Source organism: Colletotrichum lupini, chromosome 10, assembly GCF_023278565.1.
Source record: "Colletotrichum lupini chromosome 10, complete sequence".
NCBI classification, from domain to species: domain Eukaryota; kingdom Fungi; phylum Ascomycota; class Sordariomycetes; order Glomerellales; family Glomerellaceae; genus Colletotrichum; species Colletotrichum lupini.
Window position 1 is genome coordinate 3,512,641 of NC_064673.1, and position 16,921 is coordinate 3,529,561.

At 56.0% G+C, this 16,921-nt stretch overlaps 6 protein-coding genes across 6 annotated transcripts; 3 read left to right on the top strand and 3 right to left on the bottom strand.

Annotated features, from left to right (window-relative positions):
- Positions 1-345: 345 nt before the first annotated feature.
- Positions 346-4,097, top strand: CLUP02_18209 (calcium-independent protein kinase C; the record flags this gene model as incomplete). The annotated part of the gene is made up of 5 exons (XM_049297111.1): positions 346-708; positions 1,022-1,520; positions 1,579-1,845; positions 1,914-2,894; positions 2,953-4,097. Coding segments are annotated over 5 exons (3,255 nt in total), but the record flags the coding sequence as incomplete, so codon positions are not given.
- Positions 4,098-5,449: 1,352 nt separating this feature from the next.
- CLUP02_18210 (She9/Mdm33 family protein) lies at positions 5,450-6,976 on the bottom strand (the record flags this gene model as incomplete). Its single annotated transcript, XM_049297112.1, has 1 exon — positions 5,450-6,976. The coding sequence occupies one exon, from the start codon at positions 6,974-6,976 to the stop codon at positions 5,450-5,452; it is 1,527 nt and encodes a 508-aa protein (XP_049138336.1).
- Positions 6,977-8,641: 1,665 nt separating this feature from the next.
- On the top strand, positions 8,642-9,505 carry CLUP02_18211 (2,3-diketo-5-methylthio-1-phosphopentane phosphatase; the record flags this gene model as incomplete). The annotated part of the gene is made up of 1 exon (XM_049297113.1): positions 8,642-9,505. The coding sequence occupies one exon, from the start codon at positions 8,642-8,644 to the stop codon at positions 9,503-9,505; it is 864 nt and encodes a 287-aa protein (XP_049138337.1).
- A 441-nt stretch (positions 9,506-9,946) lies between these two features.
- On the bottom strand, positions 9,947-12,598 carry CLUP02_18212 (major facilitator superfamily transporter; the record flags this gene model as incomplete). Its single annotated transcript, XM_049297114.1, has 8 exons — positions 9,947-11,063; positions 11,129-11,568; positions 11,618-11,705; positions 11,801-11,864; positions 11,937-11,968; positions 12,021-12,128; positions 12,190-12,299; positions 12,395-12,598. 8 exons carry the CDS (start codon positions 12,596-12,598, stop codon positions 9,947-9,949), a joined length of 2,163 nt encoding a protein of 720 aa, XP_049138338.1.
- Positions 12,599-12,960: 362 nt separating this feature from the next.
- On the top strand, positions 12,961-13,435 carry CLUP02_18213 (translation initiation factor 1A/IF-1; the record flags this gene model as incomplete). The annotated part of the gene is made up of 2 exons (XM_049297115.1): positions 12,961-13,265; positions 13,336-13,435. The coding sequence occupies 2 exons, from the start codon at positions 12,961-12,963 to the stop codon at positions 13,433-13,435; spliced, it is 405 nt and encodes a 134-aa protein (XP_049138339.1).
- Positions 13,436-13,505: 70 nt separating this feature from the next.
- Positions 13,506-16,542, bottom strand: CLUP02_18214 (uncharacterized protein; the record flags this gene model as incomplete). Its single annotated transcript, XM_049297116.1, has 8 exons — positions 13,506-14,399; positions 14,475-14,719; positions 14,777-14,842; positions 14,901-15,103; positions 15,240-16,104; positions 16,174-16,235; positions 16,330-16,467; positions 16,517-16,542. The coding sequence occupies 8 exons, from the start codon at positions 16,540-16,542 to the stop codon at positions 13,506-13,508; spliced, it is 2,499 nt and encodes an 832-aa protein (XP_049138340.1).
- Positions 16,543-16,921: the final 379 nt, after the last annotated feature.

The following is a 16,921-nucleotide window of genomic DNA, read 5'->3' on the forward strand; positions in this document are numbered from 1 at the left end:
AGGTGCCTTGATTGAAATAATCGTCTGAATGTACCTTGTTTTTAGCTCGCCTGCCATCTTCACATCGAGTTACAGAGTTGCCTCGTCCGTGCCGGGTGCTTTCGTAACACCCCTCCATCACGGCAGGAAGCACCTCAGGCAAGGCAGGACTCGCTGAGGTCGTCCCCCTCCCTCCCCTCCAAAAGAGGTACGTACCCAATACCTCAGGTAAGGTACCTTACCTACCTACCTTAGGTAGCAGTAGGTATTTCCCAATTCCCGTGCACTCAGAGCGGGCAGCCCAAAGGCAGGCCGCAGCTCGGGGATTCAGGACTTGAAGTGAAGGTCGAGGAATACTTTGTTTTGCAAGTATCTTTTCCACCTGACGACACACAAAAAATACATCTTTTCCGGTACCCCGTCCTCTCCCGCTGCCCACCGTCTCCTCGTCCTCCCTCACCCACCTCCACTCTGCCCGCCTGCGCACTGGCGGCCGCGAGAGAAAGAGAGAGAGCGACCCCTCCCGAGAAACCCCCCGTCTTTGCGTCCCGTCCTGCTCCAAAACCCACTGACGACATCCTTCACCAACAGCCCAACCTGCGAAAAAACAACACCACCTCACGACTCGAGGGCTGGCTGCACCCACCGATCTTCTGTCGTGACAGTTCCGACAGACCGATCCTCCCGCCGTGCCAACCTACCCCGAGCCCCTCCGGCGCCGAATCTCCGGTATTCATCCATACGCATACTTCGCTACTGAACCTCGTACCCATCTCTTACCTACCTACCTCGCCCTCGATCACCCTCATCCTCTCTCTCCTCGCGTCGTATCCTATCAATACCATACCTCGCACCCACTACCTCGCCCACCACCTGCGCGATATTGCGGTGACCACAACAGAGCGGGCGAGAGAATCTGCGTACACTACACCTGAACGCATCAGTCCCTCAACTAGGGCTCTTCTTGAAATCTCAAGTAGCTTCAAAGCTCATTCTTTTCCCCTCCAACCAAAAAAAATATCAACATCAACACAACACATAGTTCCCGCGCGTGGAGTCGCGCAACCCCACCGTCACAATGAACGACGAAGATGCCATCCAAAATATCCTCAAAAAGATTGAGCGCGAAAAGGCTCTCCTCAACGCCGCCAATGCTATGAGAGCCCAGACAAACAACGAGGCCGTGCGATCACGACTCGATTCCCAGATGCGCGATGGTCGTCGAAACCTGCAATTCTTCGAAGAGAAGCTTCGCGAGGCACAGCTGCGTCGGGGTATGGACAACATGTCCATGGGATCCCCCTCCGGTGACGGTAGACCTCTGAGCGGCGACGTTGAGGATGCGCCCGCCCCTCCCCCCAAGGATGCGAATGCCTGGGCAGAGCGTGGCGGTTATGGTGCCGGGAGCGCAACGTCGGGCGGCAATGTCCAGTACAGCCAGATTGGCGGCCACGCCGACCTGATGCCTCCCCGCCATCCTTATGCCAATCCAGGCCCCTCTTCCTCCATCCCTAAGCCGCGCCCCAACTTCACCAAGCTTGGTGCGCATTACCCCCGAAACCTTTTCAACCAACTTGAGTTGCTGATTGTCCGCTGCAGATCTTATCAAATATGATACCCCCTATCTCGGCCCTCGTATTCAGCTCATGCTGTCGCAGATTCAGTTCAAGCTCAACGTGGAGGAGCAGTATCTCAAGGGAATCGAGAAGATGGTTCAGCTATACGGCATGGAAGGAGATCGCAAGAGCAAGGCTGATGCTGCCGCTAGAAGAGTTGAGAGCAAGCAGAAAATTCTTTTGTTGAAGCAGGCTATGAAGCGCTACGAGGAGTTGCACATCGACATGGATACATCTGATGCCCAGGATGGTACGTTTTGGAGCTTTTATGCTCGCGGAAAGCTATCTCGTCGGACTGCTCCTGCTAACACTTCCTAGATGACTCTATCAATATGCCTAATCTCCGCAAGCCCCTCTCTGGCCAGCTCACCATTCGTGTCGGACAAATCAAGGACGTTGATCACGCATCCATGAGTCGCTTTAGCCGAGGACCCGAGACTTTCATCGCCGTCAAGGTCGAAGACAACGTCGTCGCCCGCACGAGAGTGACCAGAACCGACAAGTGGGAAGCCGAGTACCATACTCTTGAAGTCGACAAGGCGAACGAGATCGAACTTACAGTGTATGATAAGCCTGGCGAGCATGCCATTCCTATTGCCATGCTCTGGGTCAGAATCTCCGACATCGCCGAGGAAATGAGAAGAAAGAGGATCGAAGCAGAGATCAACAGCTCTGGGTGGGTGTCGGCCGACCGTATGGGTGCTCCGCCGGCGCAATTCCCAATGAACCCTCAACAGCAGCAGCAGTCAGTGGGTGGTCCTCCCCCCTCTCCTGGCGTTGGAGGACAACAAGGTCAACAAGGACAGCCTCCCATGGCGAACCCTCCGATCGCTCAGCAGCCCATCGACGGCTGGTTCAACCTCGAGCCTGCTGGTCAGATTCAACTATCCTTGGGATTCCTCAAGCAAAACAACGCTCGCCGCCCCGTCAACTTGCAAGGTCTCGGCCGTGTGGGTGCTGTTCGTCAGCGCAAGGAGGAGGTTCACGAGATGTACGGACACAAGTTTGTCCAACACCAGTTCTACAACATCATGCGCTGCGCTCTTTGCGGAGACTTCCTCAAGTATTCGACAGGCATGCAGTGCGAGGACTGCAAGTACACTTGCCACACTAAATGTTACTCTAGCGTTGTCACCAAATGTATCAGTAAGAGTAACGCTGAAACTGATCCGGACGAAGAGAAGATCAATCACCGCATCCCTCACAGATTCCAGGCCTTCTCAAACATGACAGCCAACTGGTGTTGCCACTGCGGTTACATTTTGCCTTTTGGCAAGAAGAACTGCAGGAAATGTGCGGGTAAGTTTGCGAGAAGTACCAAACGGGCAAACTAAAGACAAAGCTGACTTTTGAATAGAATGTGGCCTCACAGCACACGCGGCATGCGTACACCTTGTTCCTGACTTCTGTGGAATGTCAATGGCCGTGGCGAACCAGATTTTGGAGGGTATCAAGTCTACTAGAATGATCTCCAAGAATAAGACTTCCACGTCTTTGAGCGATCGGACACTGCGGCAGAAGCCGACAAGCCCAACTAGCACTATCGGCTCTCCTCATAGTGGAGGCCAGCCGTATGCTGGAGGGTCACCGGAGGCAACTGAGGCTGCCAAGTTGATGTACCAACAGCAGCAGCAGCAGTCTCCGCCTGGCCAGCGACCAATGCACCCTGATCGCACTTCTTCAAGCACGGCAGCGGCGGCGGCAGCGACGGCGGCGATGAGCGGATCAATGGCTTCACAGCAAAAGCCTCAGTCTCAGGACTACTCAAGTTACGGTGGACGGCCTGGTTACCCGGCTCAGGCAGAGCAACCAGACTCGTACAACAGCGGCGGACCCAAGTACAACCCGGCAGACTACGCTCAAGTCAACCAGCAAGCTGGATACGGCCAACATCCTCCTGCGCAACAGCAACAACAGCAGCGACCTGTTCAGCAGCAGCCGCCGCAGCAGCAACAGCCTCCCCCTCAGCAGTACCAGCAGCCTCCCCAACAGCAAATGTACCAGCAGTCGCCCGTCTCCTCGCCTAAGCTACAGGAGCCACCTCAAATCTCACCCATTGCATCAACTGGGGGTGTTCCTAGCTCTGGCGCTGGACGTAAGCCGTTGCCTTCCGCCACCGATCCTGGAACTGGTCAACGTATCGGCCTCGACCATTTCAACTTCCTGGCTGTGCTTGGCAAGGGTAACTTCGGAAAGGTCATGCTTGCGGAAACGAAGCGATCCAAGAGGCTTTATGCTATCAAGGTGTTGAAGAAGGAGTTCATCATTGAGAATGACGAAGTGGAGAGCATTCGCTCCGAGAAGAGAGTATTCCTTATCGCCAACCGGGAGAGGCACCCATTCTTGACCAACCTTCACGCATGTTTCCAGACTGAGACCCGTGTGTACTTCGTTATGGAGTACATTAGCGGTGGTGATCTCATGCTGCACATTCAGCGAGGCCAGTTTGGTACTAAGCGAGCGCAGTACGTAACCCCTCGTCCATTTTCGCCAAGACATTGACTGACCAAATCCTAGGTTCTACGCCGCCGAGGTTTGCTTGGCGCTCAAGTACTTCCACGAGAACGGTGTCATCTACCGTGATCTGAAGCTTGACAACATCCTTTTGACCTTGGACGGACACATCAAGATTGCTGATTACGGTCTTTGCAAAGAAGACATGTGGTTCGGCTCGACTACTAGCACCTTCTGCGGCACTCCAGAGTTTATGGCACCCGAGGTATATTGATTCACCTTCCTTTACAAGACTCCCGCTGACTGTTGGTCCAGATCTTACTCGACAAGAAGTACGGCCGTGCCGTTGATTGGTGGGCATTTGGTGTCTTGATATACCAGATGCTTCTCCAGCAATCACCCTTCCGAGGAGAGGACGAGGACGAAATTTACGATGCCATTCTTGCTGACGAGCCTCTGTACCCCATCCACATGCCCAGAGACTCCGTATCGATCCTTCAGAAGCTCCTGACCAGAGAGCCCGACCAGCGTCTTGGAAGCGGTCCCACGGACGCGCAGGAGATCATGAACCAACCGTTCTTTAGGAACATCAACTGGGATGATATCTACCACAAGCGCGTTGCGCCGCCTTTCATGCCGCAGATTAAGAGCGCGACCGATACCAGCAACTTCGATTCTGAGTTCACAAGCGTTACACCTGTCCTGACCCCTGTCCAATCAGGTATGTATATCTTCGTTGTCATCACGGATATATCAGCAGCTAACCAGACTATAGTCTTGTCGCAAGCCATGCAAGAAGAGTTCCGTGGTTTCTCTTACACTGCCGACTTTGACTAGAGTCATGATGGAAACTAGATTGAAAATGAGCCCTGGATGTTGCTGGATCCTTTCAGTGACGTCTTCGATGCGGGTGAGAAGGAGGGAGAATGCCGAGCAGGTACAGCGTGGATAAGCGCCAGCTCTATGTGTGCCATATAGGCATGTCCAGCACGAGCGATGCTTGTTGATGCTGCGTGAAGACGCTGCGCGTCGTCGGGGGTTGTGACGATAAACCGCAGGCGGAAAAAACGAAGTGACGGGCGAACACGATATATGAAGCAAAAAGTAGTATGGCCCCGACTGTTCACCAGTGAACATTGGAAAAAGGGGCCAAGTCGGCGGAACCGTGACTAGAGGTATATCAGCGAGGTTTTGCGCCACCCCTGCCGCAGCTTCTTTAATAGACGGAACATTCAGCGGATGACAAGATTGCTCGCCCCGTGTGTCCCGAGGATCGATGTGGTTGTTTTTTGTGCCAATATCGAAGAGGATGTTTCCCCCATGCTCTCTCTATATGGTATCATATTGTACAGATGTATTTACAATCACGTTCTAGTGGTGATGTGATGTTCTTTCTCTCTTCATGTCCTCCTCACCAGCAGCAATGCCAGAGCTGCCGCGAACGTCGCCCCAGCGGCAGCGCCCTCGAGAGCCAAGATGGACGCATCGCGCATGCGGAGATCGATGCGGCGCTCGCTGTACAAATCGGCGATTTTCGCCTTTAGGAGCTCCGGGTCGGCGAGGAGCTCGCGCCATGATTCGCGCCATGATTTCGCCTCGGGGACCTGCGTCTCCAAGACCTCGAGCGCACTCGCGACCTCGCGCTCCATCTCGTGCTGGACGGCCGGCTCCTCGACCTTGGCTGCCAGAAGCTCCTCCGCCTCCTCTGCTGATGTGGGTTCCGCCGCGGCCAGTGGCGTCTCTTCCTCTACTGCCACGACGGGTGTTGTCGTCGCCGCCGTTGTGGACGCCATGTACGCGGCTACATCATCGGCCGTGGCGGCATCCTCGTACGCCTCCCTCTGCGCCAACGCGGCCTTGAGCCCCGCCAGCTCGGCCGTCACGCCCTCGAGCACGGCTTTCTCTTCTTCGACGACGCCGCGTACCAGGCGTCTGCGCTTCCACGGCTCCGCGACGAACTGTAAGACGATGAAGAGGAGCACGTTGACGCCCATCAGGCCCCATGTTCCCCAGGTCGACGCGCGCCGGATGCGGTCGGACCAGATCTGTTCCTCGTGGTAACGCTTCAGGATCCCCGCGTTGAGCTGCTGGCCCAGGGCTTGCTCTGCGTGTTCTGCGTCGGTCAGGGCTTCGGACGCGGCGGCGACTTCTTGTTCGAGGGAGTGGTCTTGGCGGTAGAGCTGGGTGAAGCGTTCGAGGTCGGTGGGCGACCACATTTCCTTGCGCGCGAGGAGGGTCGTGACTTCGCGCTGGGTCGTCGCGCGTTTGGCGTTTGTGGTTTTGTAGGTTGTCCGGGCGGTGCGGACGAGGTCTTGGGCCTGGGCGAGGCGGGTTTCGAGGAGGGCGTTTTGGCGTTTGATTTCTTCGATGGGGGCGTAGCCGGTCAGGGTGTTTAGGGTTGTCGAGGCGGTTAGGAGGCGGGTTTGGGCTGTGTCCATTAGGTGGGAGAGTTTTTCGGAGAGGGCTGGGGGGAGGGCGGTGTAGATTTTTGTTGCAGTGTCTGGGAGGGGGTCGTCGGGGGATTGGTTTTTGGGGGTGTCGGGTTTGGGCGAGGAGGAGGAGGAGGAGCTCGTGGTGGTGTCATTGTCTGGTGTCGAGGACGAGGACGAGGACGAGGACGAAGATGAGTCGGGAGCTGTGGAGGAGCTTGAAGTGGCTGCATCCGAGCTCTGGGCCGACGGGTCGCTGCTTGTCGTCGAGGAGGTCGAGGTCGGAGAAGCTTGCTTTGGCTCTTCCTTCGGCGGCGGGGGGGCGAAGATCGGTGGCAGATCCGAGTAGAACCGTCGAGAGGGGGGCGGCGACGACGACGACAATGTGAGGTTATGGCGCGGAGGTGGCGGAGCCGCGAGGGTCCTCCATCGTGAGAGGTGTGCCGTTCCGAGGCGGGCGTGGACTAGGCGCGACGCCGGCCTGGCGATGGAGTGCATCCTCTCCCGTTGAAGGTTTGTCGGAATACGACGATGGTGGACAGAGTAAGCCGAGCTTCTCTGTTCCTTTCCTCGACGGTGAAAGAAAGGACGGGAGAGAAAGCGGCCCAATTGGCGGGTTTGGGGGATGGGCCGAGGGTGGTTCAGAACGCACGGGGAAGCCGGGTCGGCGGACGGAGGACGGGAGGGATTTTGGAGAGAGGTTCAAAAGTTTGGACGAGGAGTAAGGTAAGGCAAGGTGGTTAGCTGCGGTCTTCTGGGGCGGAGCCAGTGGGCTTTTTCGGGGCTGGACTCGGCATCGTGTTGAGCGCACCGGGCGGGTCTGGGCGCTGGTTTTCTGCCGGGAGAGGTTCGATTGGGGGTTTGGAGATGTTTCACCGCCTGCCGTTCAGGATGTAGAGGCTCCCGTCGGGCCGGTGCCGGGGTTGAAGGTGTGGGAAGTGGGGCGGTAGAAGGGCGAAGAAGACTGACGGCCCGGCATGTCTACCGAGCCGATTTGCACTGCTTTTGACTGAGGATCTGTTTAGCAATAGACTCATGACGAGTAACTTTTCAGATTGGCTTGGAATCAGCCTTTCATCCGACATAATTCGAGTTGACCATCATGATAGTCTAAGTGTTAGTCGAAGAACTCGTTTACATGACCTTGGCCGGTTTCTACGAAGAAGGCTCGTTGCTTCATGTTTGGTTTAGTACTTTGTAGATAAGCCTCGAGATAAAAGTGCAAGGCAAAGAAGAGTATTGAGATGAGATTGGGCGAGCTTTGACTACAAGTCCGGTCTTTCTATTACTTTTTCTTACTCTTTTTTTACTGGACAATATCTGCCATTTAGCTCATTGACTAGAAATCATGCCTTATTCTGAAAGTATCCTTGAGGTTTCTGCACCACCCGCACGTGTCGTTACCCGCAACTAAGAATGGCCCTCGACTTGGAGACTAGCCCACCAAGTACTCGCCTACCTATAACGCACTGAAGCAACTGCTACATTTACCCGGGCAGAGGCCGCTAGAGATGCGCTGTAAGGCCAACCAATTGCAAAGCAATCTGCGCTCTCAGGGTCCATTGGTCGCGCGCTGACTCGTTGCAAGGCTCCGCCAAAGCGACAGTCGGATAAGAGGGGCGGATGTCGTCACTGGAGCGGGACTAATGGTAGATTTTCCCTCTTACTCGGGCAAGTTTACTAGACAGTGGAAAGTATTACCTAGTGTTGGGAACTTGGGAAGAGTCTCACTCGCTGTATTCCAGCTTGACTCAAGGATGGACCATAGTGGTAGTAAGAAAGACCAATAGGTACAGGCAGTAGGAGGCGCGGAGTATCTCGATTCGAAGCCTCCGGCTGGACATGTACCGTGCTGTTCCACGTTGAGCATTGATGGATTTTTCTCAATCTGCATGTAAGGTACTCGCGCATGCAAGGATCTGTAAACTGAACTAAATCTGTTGGTGACCCTCCGAGCCTTTTGGTTTTACCCCTCCCCCTCCATCCAAATTTCCAGTTCCTCAAACCCTCCAAGACAGGAACACACACACACACACACACACACACACTTCTCGCCCACCCACGCACCCTACTGAGAAGCATTCACTTGTATTCTCACCATCCTTCCAAGAATCGCACTCTTTGACATTTGTCTACTACACCGACACATTCAAGACCATCAAAATGGGCTCCCACGTCAGCGAAACCCCGGCCCTGGCCACGAACCCAAACTTCATCTTCTTCACCGACTTTGACGGCACAATCACCCTCGAAGACTCCAACGACTTCCTCACAGACAACGTGGGCTACGGCTACGAGAACCGCCGCGCGGGCAACGTCCTCGTCCTCGAGGGCAAGAAGCACTTCCGCGACAGCTTCCAGGAGATGATGGACTCGGTCAAGCTCCCCTTTGACCAGTGCATCGAGTACCTCAAGAAGAACGTCAAGCTCGACCCCGTCTTCAAGGAGTTCTACACCTGGTGCCGCGCCAACAACGTCCCCGTCGTGATTATCTCCGGCGGCATGCGGCCTATCATCCGCGCGCTGCTCGTGCAGTGGCTCGGCGAGGAGGAAGTCGATGGGCATATCCAGATTGTGAGCAACCAGGTTGCGCCGCGCGAGGGCAAGGCGAGTATCAACGAGGAAGGAGGGTGGCAGATTGTCTACCATGACGACAGCATCCACGGACACGACAAGTCGATTGAGCTGCGCAAGTACTCGTCGCTGCCCGAGCGGCCCGTCATGTTTTATGCTGGTGATGGTGTCTCTGATTTGTCTGCTGCGCGCGAGACGGATTTGTTGTTTGCCAAGCGCGATAAAGGTGAGACTCATTTTACCCCGCCCCCGCCATCGTTCATTCTGTTTGTTGCGACATCGGCTCTTCATGGGACGTCACTGACAGGATTGATAGATCTCGTCGCCTACTGCGAAAAGGAGGGCATCTCCTTCGTCACCTTTAACGACTTCTCCGATATCCTGTCCACGGTTAAGCAGATTGTTGAGGGCAAGCTCAGCGTCAAGGACGCCGCGCGGGGACGTATCCACTAGATAACGAACGAAACTCGGATCGAGGGACATATACCGAAATACAAGAGGTATTTCTAGATAGGAAGAGAACAGAGGCGGTATAGATACCAATAAAGCAAGGACGGGAGAACAGGGATCTTCCTTTTCTGATACTAGATTTAGACATAGACTGGGTCTACGGGATATACAATGAGCAATGCCACAATATTGCGTTTGATTATGTTTCATATATGTACAGCTTTTATGATATTGACGCAATGCCAGTATGTATCAAAGATCCCCAATCAGGATTGAATTCATACTCCTACTCATCCAGTCTATCATCAAACCCAATTTCCAAAGTACTTGGAAGCCTGGGATCTTTCCTGCCATCCCAGCCATATAATTGGTGGTATTTGGCCAGACACTCTTAGTTTTTGGTCGTTGGGATCTACCCCATTTACCACGACTTCTGTGAAGCATTCATACGCTCCTCTTCCTGTCATGCGGCACACCGTACCACGAAGCCATCATCAAGGCAAACAGCCCAATCGCAATCGGATGCAATACCCAAGGCCCAGCAGCCTGCGCAACCATACCCGTGGTGAACGGCGCCACCGCGCCCCCGGAGCTTCCAAACGCACTAATCACCCCCATCCCATTCACCCTCTCCGTCCTCGTCATCCCTCTCATAAACACGGCCGCCGCACACGGGTAAATCGGCCCCAGCAACAATCCGACAATCGCGACCGACACGGCGGGGCCGACGACGTTGGGCACCAGCCACACGAGCAGCTGGAAGACCGCCGCGCCGACGGTGGCGAGGAACACGAACAGCTTCTCGCCGACGCGGTGGGCCGGGTGCGAGAGGCAGAGCCGGCCGATGGTGATGCCCGCCCAGAAGCCGGCCGTGACGTAGCCCACGGATTCCGGGTCGCCGTTGCGCGTCGCGATGAGGAAGGAGATGACCCAGCCCGAGATGGAGACCTCGGCGCCCTGGTAGGCGAAGACGAAGAGGGCGCCCAGGAGGACGATGCGAATTTTGAGGGCGGTGAACATGCTGAGAAGCTGTGAGGAGGACGAGTTCGCTGCTGCTGCTGCGGCCTCGGCGGCGGGCGTAGGTTGGGCGCCGCCGGCGGGGAGGTCCCGCTCGTAGTGCCAGAACGTGTAGGTCGAGAACACGCCGTTGAAGATGGCGAGGCCGAGGGGGATAAAGTAATACGTGCTCCAGCGCGCCTTCGCAGCCGTGACGAGCGCGGTGGCAATCAAAGGTCCGACGGTGCCGCCGGCCCCGTAGGCGCCGTGCATGAAACCCAGGGCGGTGGTGGCGTTGCGGAGGGAGCCGCAGAAGACGTTGTTGACGGCGAGGGTGATGGACATGCCGAAGCCGATGAGGAAGAAGGAGACGACGACGACGGGGAAGGGGGCCTGGGCGAGGATGGGCGCGTAGGCGATTGTGATGATGGATTGGGCGAGGGCGAGGAGGCGGGCGCGGCCGAGCTTGAGGCGTAGGGATTCGAGGAAGACTGCGCCGAAGATGAAGCCGAAGGCGTTGCCTATGAAGATTAGGGACACGATTGCGTAGCCAATGTCGTAGTGTCTGGTGTGGTGTTAGTCTGCCGTTCTCACGGACTCGCTGGGCGTGCTTAGGTATGAGGGGCTCACTTCTCCATGTAGGGGATCAAGGCACCCGGCGCGCTGTCGTTGAGCCCGTTGCCAAAATTCATGAGGCACGACGCGGCCATGCGGTAACGGTTCATGTGCGGGTCTGTGATGCTCTGCAGGACGTCAAAGGCCGTCGGCGTCGAGGGCCGGCTCATCTCGATATCGCTTCCGGAGCCAGGTGTCCGGGACGGCGATTGTGCCCGGGAAGGGCCGGCGCTGCCCCGCGGTGTCCCGGCCCTGCTCTTGTTGTTGTAGTTGGCTGCGGTGGTGTCGATGCGGGCGAGCTCAATGGAGGACCCGTCACGGTGGTGTGGTGCGCCCGGGTAGGTTCGCGGGACGGCCTTGGCGGGGGCGGCGGGGAGGAGGGGAGGGTGGGCGTCTAGGTCGCGGGATTCGACCTCGACGAGGGTCTTGAACATTGAGGCCTCCATGTTTGGGATCTAGGAGGGAGGGACTTGGCGGTATTGTGTTCAGGGTTCTGGCGGGAACACGCTGGCCAAGGCCTTGGTTGAGGGGAGTGAGAGTGGAAAGTTGACAATGTGGAAGGGTGTAAAGGTTCAAGTATCTGTGGGAGGAGCTAGAAAGATAAGTGAGTCACCGAGGTACCTCAGTCAGGTAGTGAAAGCTTTTACAAATACGGCAGGTAATCCGGTTAAAAGGCTAACGGGCCACCTGAGGAGGTAGCAAAAGTATACAGTAATGGAAAATCTCACGATAGTAGCAGCCACCGTGGATCCTTGACAGAACTGTTCAACTTTCCGAGAGCGTCATGGCGTGTAAGGTGTGCGAGCCTCCCTGACCCTTTCACCTTGCGGGTCGGAGGGGTTCATTATCTCAAGCCTATGAACAAGAAGCATATGCAGGGTTCAGATAGTCCTGCATGCTTCCCCACCTGGCTTTGAAAGAAAAGACGGGAAGAAAATCCTTCAAGGCTCGTGAGAGGAAAGCAGATGGGGTCCCGGTCTTGTGGACTTGCGGCCTGTGTACTCTGGCCGGCGAGCTGGAGTTGGTCTAGCCTCCTTGATGGCATTCGATAAATATCCCCGGTTGGAAACGCAGACATGTGGGGGACGGGCCGATTGCGATTGGGGATGGATTCGAGACGGTGTGAAAGCAGACGGGCTGCTGCAGCGATACGAATGCAAGACTTGTTGGTGACGACGACTGTTCTCTATCCACTTGGAAACATTGAGTCCGTATCATGAGCGAGCTGTTGTGTCACGAGCAGTGATTGATCAGCGTCGGTAGCTAGAGCAAGGTGAGCACTAGGTATGGGAGGTTGGGGAGGGAAGGAAAATGGTTTCCAGATTCTAGTCTCGACTGATCGCGGGTCGCGGACCCGAGACCGCGTGGGAAAACGCAAATTAGCGCGGCCAGGTGGTCGGTGTTCCAGTCCCCGGGGCGCGGAGAAGCTCCGCCGGCAGAAGCTCGGTTCGTTTGCGCCGGTTGAAGATGCCGGTGTTTTGCCATGCCTATACCCCGTAGCCCTTCTGATGCCTGGAGTGATACCAAATACATTGATTATATCTTCTTAGGTCTCAATGACTTAGTATCGTCTAGTTGGATGTTTCAGTTCGTTTCCAAGTCTGGTGGTTGGATTGACTTGATTCTTCTTAATGGCTCTTGAGAGGAAGAACCTGAGCTTTCAAGTGCCCGGAGTACGTACTCCACAAAGTAAACATCACCCCGCCTCCATCCTCCCAAAAAAAAAACAATCCCTAGACGGAAAATTTACCCCACCATCGTCACTCACCACCAGAAAAGAAAAAAAAGTTCCCTGATCCCATCATCTTGCTCAATCTCGAACATCGTGCCAGCCAGCCATAAACCCAATGGGCAAACCAAAGCGCTCCGCCCTTCAGGCGGCTGAAGACACTCTGACCCCTCCGACAACCTTGGAAAAGAACCAGGCCATCGTGCGCGTCGTCAAGGCCGAGGGCAACAACCTCTATGCCTGCGAGCTGCCCAACAAGAAGGACTTTATCCTCGAGCTCGCCCAACGTTTCCGCAACACGATATGGATCAAGCGCGGCGGCTTCGTCTTGGCCGAGAGATACGAGGAGAACGACGGGCGTGTCATGGGCGAAATCATCAACGTCGTCCGCGACGAGAAGGCCTGGCGCAAGCAAGCTTACTGGTGAGCTTTTCCACACTATGTGCAGATGTACGTGCGTCTTCACTTCGGTTGCTGACTGACGAAATGCCAGGCCCAAGGAGTTTGTCAAGACCAACACGTACGAAGACAGCGACGAAGAAGAGTCCAATGTGGGCAAGATGCCGCCATCCGATTCCGAGGACGACTACTGATGCGAAATGCGACTTTTTACATGACTTGAATGATTTCCCCTGTTCAAGCACCACCACTACTGCCACTGCATCACCGCTTCTTCGACTCCGGCTTTTCGGCCGGCGCACCTTCATCCGCCGTGCCGAGCCACGTAGCCGCCACGGTGACCGCCATCACGCCAACGACAACCTCCGAACTCAAGTCCGTGCTGGGGTAGACGTTCCACGCCCACTCCTGCGCCGCCCAGAGGATATACACCACGTAAAAGGGGAGACCGCTGCGCCAGAGGAGGTACGGAGTCGACCAGGCTAGATAGGCGTAGAACTGGTAATGGAGAGACCTGGCAAAGAGGAGGCCCATGACGTTGGCCGAGAGGATCGTGGTTAGGATGTAGCGCGGCGTCACCCGGCTGGCCACCTGGGCCTCCTCCAGCGCCGAGAAGGGGGACTTGCCCCGCAGCATCGCCGGGAGGAGGGACGACAAGGGTCTCTGCGTGGGTGTGAGCCACCGCGTCAAGGCGAAGACGAGCAGGGCCGTCGCGTGGAGTCCTAGTAGTGCAATTGAAAAGGGCTTGCTGAGGAAGGTCTCCTCGCCCACGAAGCGCCAATTGACCGTCCACTTGAAGAAGAATTGCCGTGACAGCTCAAATGCACGACCGAGGTACCCCTTGGCGTTGTTCGAGACAAAGGGGATCCCAATGACGATTTGCACCTGTGCCATGAGCCATGCCGCGCGAAGACTTCCACCGAAGCCGCGTCCGAGGAAGAGCACGATTCCCACGGCGGGGAGGACGAGCAGCAGTGACATTTTGATTCCCAAGCCCCAGCTGTATAGGATCGCGCCCGGTGTCCATAGTCGCTTCTGGAAGAAGAAGATTGCGAGCCAGAGGAAGAGGGTCGCGAAGCAGTCGTTGAAGCAGCGCAGAACAAAGACGCTGTGGAGGCGCTTCGAGAGGATCAGGAGCGGGAAGATGTAGGGCGGGACCTGGTGGCGGGAGAGAATCGTCAGCATTCAATTGTCTAGCTACCCGTAGTTCTGGAGCAGAAGCAGATGGCGTACCTTTGCTTGCCAGTAGCAGGCCATTACAGCGGCAAGAGTCGCCAGATATAGGATTGCAAACAGCTGCTGGGCCAGGAAGATGTCCTTGCCCTCGTCGGTGAGGTAGTATAGGCCCGTGTATGTGTACACGTGGGCGGCAGGGTATACGAGAGGTCCGGTGCCGCCTTTGATCTTGGTATAGTCGCGTTCGCCCGATACATATTGGGAGACCTGTTCCATGTAGGCTACCCAGTCAATTTCGGTATCTACAATGCCACAATCAGTACTCTGTCACTTTCTTTCTGGAGTTGTTCGCCGCTCACAGGGGATCTTCCAGATGATGAGCCCACAGAGGACGGCATCCAGCGCAAGAAGGACGGGTGGTATGGCTTTGGAGAGTGCGTGACGGCCATTGGCAACATCCAGCACAAAGCGAGACGCTTGCACGTAAATCGGGGGCGCTGGTTCGGCCATGGTGAGGCTTCACGGGCTGAATTGCGCAGGCTCGGAAAGCTTGGTGATGCACAGGGGAGCTTCTGAAAGCTGTCGCGAACGGCAGGTGGAGGTTGCACTCGTGGCTGCAGGGTCCAAGTTGCACGGTGCCGCCTTTGCCATCTTGGGGACAGGTCACACTGTGGTGTAAGAAGCAACTATTGTCAGATGGCTTTGGTTTGTCAATGTCAGCTTACTGTTTATTATTGCTTCTTCCAATTCTTAATTCCGCTTCATTTAAACCAATTGCCATTCAAAAACTCAAATCCAACCTCAATATGCAAAAAAAGCTACAATTTGCTCGGTCGGTCCCAGGAAAAGAGCTTGGGCTCAGTAGCCAGATTCTCCCCCTTCTCCGCCCGGATCTTGTTCACCAACTCAACAACACCCTCAGCCGTGCCATAGGACCCCTGGTATCCCCATCCAGCATGGCCATAATGATGCACAATCGGCGTGCCATCCGCCAACGTCGTCTTGTCAATCTCGAGCCTGAGCCCGCCCTCGCGGTACGGCCGCAGACCGACGCCGTGGCGGATGATGCTCAGCGCCTCGATACCCTTGCCGCCCGTCAAGCTGGGACACAGCTCGACGCACCGCTTCATGATGCGGATCGCAATGTTGGGGTCCGGGTTGGCGTCCCAGTTGCCCTTGTCGTACGTCCCGCCCAGGATCGTTCCGCCGCCCGCCGCTCGCGTCATCATGTAACACACCTCTGTCGGCCCGTCGTCCGTGCCGGAGATGGTGGCCATCGGCTCGACCTCGTTGCGCACGACGACAACCTGCCCGCGCGCGGGGATGACCTTTTTGTCCTCCACGCCGCCCAGCTTGCACGCCAGAAGCCCGGCGCTGTTGACGATGATGTCGGCGGGTTTGCCCGAGTGGTGCAGCGCCGTCAGCTCGTTGACGTGGGCTACGTCGCCGCGCTTGAAAACGACGCCGTTCTTGCGGCACTGGCCTACGAGGTAGGGCAGGTAGAGCGCCGTGTTGATGCAGACCGAGGTGAACTCGGAGCCGGAGTAGGCGTTGGGCGGCAGCTCGTCCTTTGGGAGCTCTCGGTAGTCCGGGAGGACGTTGCGGTACCACGGGTCGACGGCGTAGAGCGCGTCGTAGGGGTTGCCGCCGGCCTCCATGTCCTTCTTGCGTCTGAAGACGCGGCTCTCTGGACATTAAGGTCAGTATTCTAGGGGTTTTATGCACGGTGGCAGCATTTCAGGCTATGGATACACACTTTGAAAGTGAATGCCGGCCTCGGGGACCTCGGCGGCCAAACGGTTCAGCTCAGGCCACGTCCTGCGTTCCCATCTGCTGTCAAGCTCTAGGGCCATGCTGTGAATCTAGCTTTAGTTCCATGTTCCCTCGCGTTGAGGGTGGTGCGTGATCTTACGGCAGCATGTTGGCGCCAGCCCACGGCGAGGTGTACTCGATATCATAGTCGCCTGGCATGTGCTTGGAGATTACGGTTATGGAGTTGCCTTTGCTCTTCGATAACAGCAGGGCGGCGGTCAGGCCTGAGACACCAGCGCTGGACACGGTGAGTGATTGGACATTGAGATGATTTGCTGTCTGCTTACCCGAGCACAACAATGTTGTTGGTCATTGTGAAATGTCCTTGTCGCAATATGAGCTATCAACTCAAAATGCTTCGATTGCCTTTCAAGCAAAGTCGGTGAGTCGGAGAGGTATATTTATAAGTAAGTACTTCTGTGAAGGTATTGTTGGTTACAAGCTCCTTTATCTTTGAACGTAATTGGGTAAATTAGATATGCTCAGCTTTAAAGGATTTCAGATCGATCAAGAGAGTGAACTGGAAGCTTTAAGCATGTCGACCAACGCCTTTTGGTGACTTATGTCTGCATAGACACACTATCGCGCCATGTTTATCTCCCAATTGACACTATAGTGTCGATTCAGGGCGCCCCTTCCCGCGGGCAAGTGCCCCCGCCCACGCCGAGCCGAAAACCGGCGCGGGGCCCACC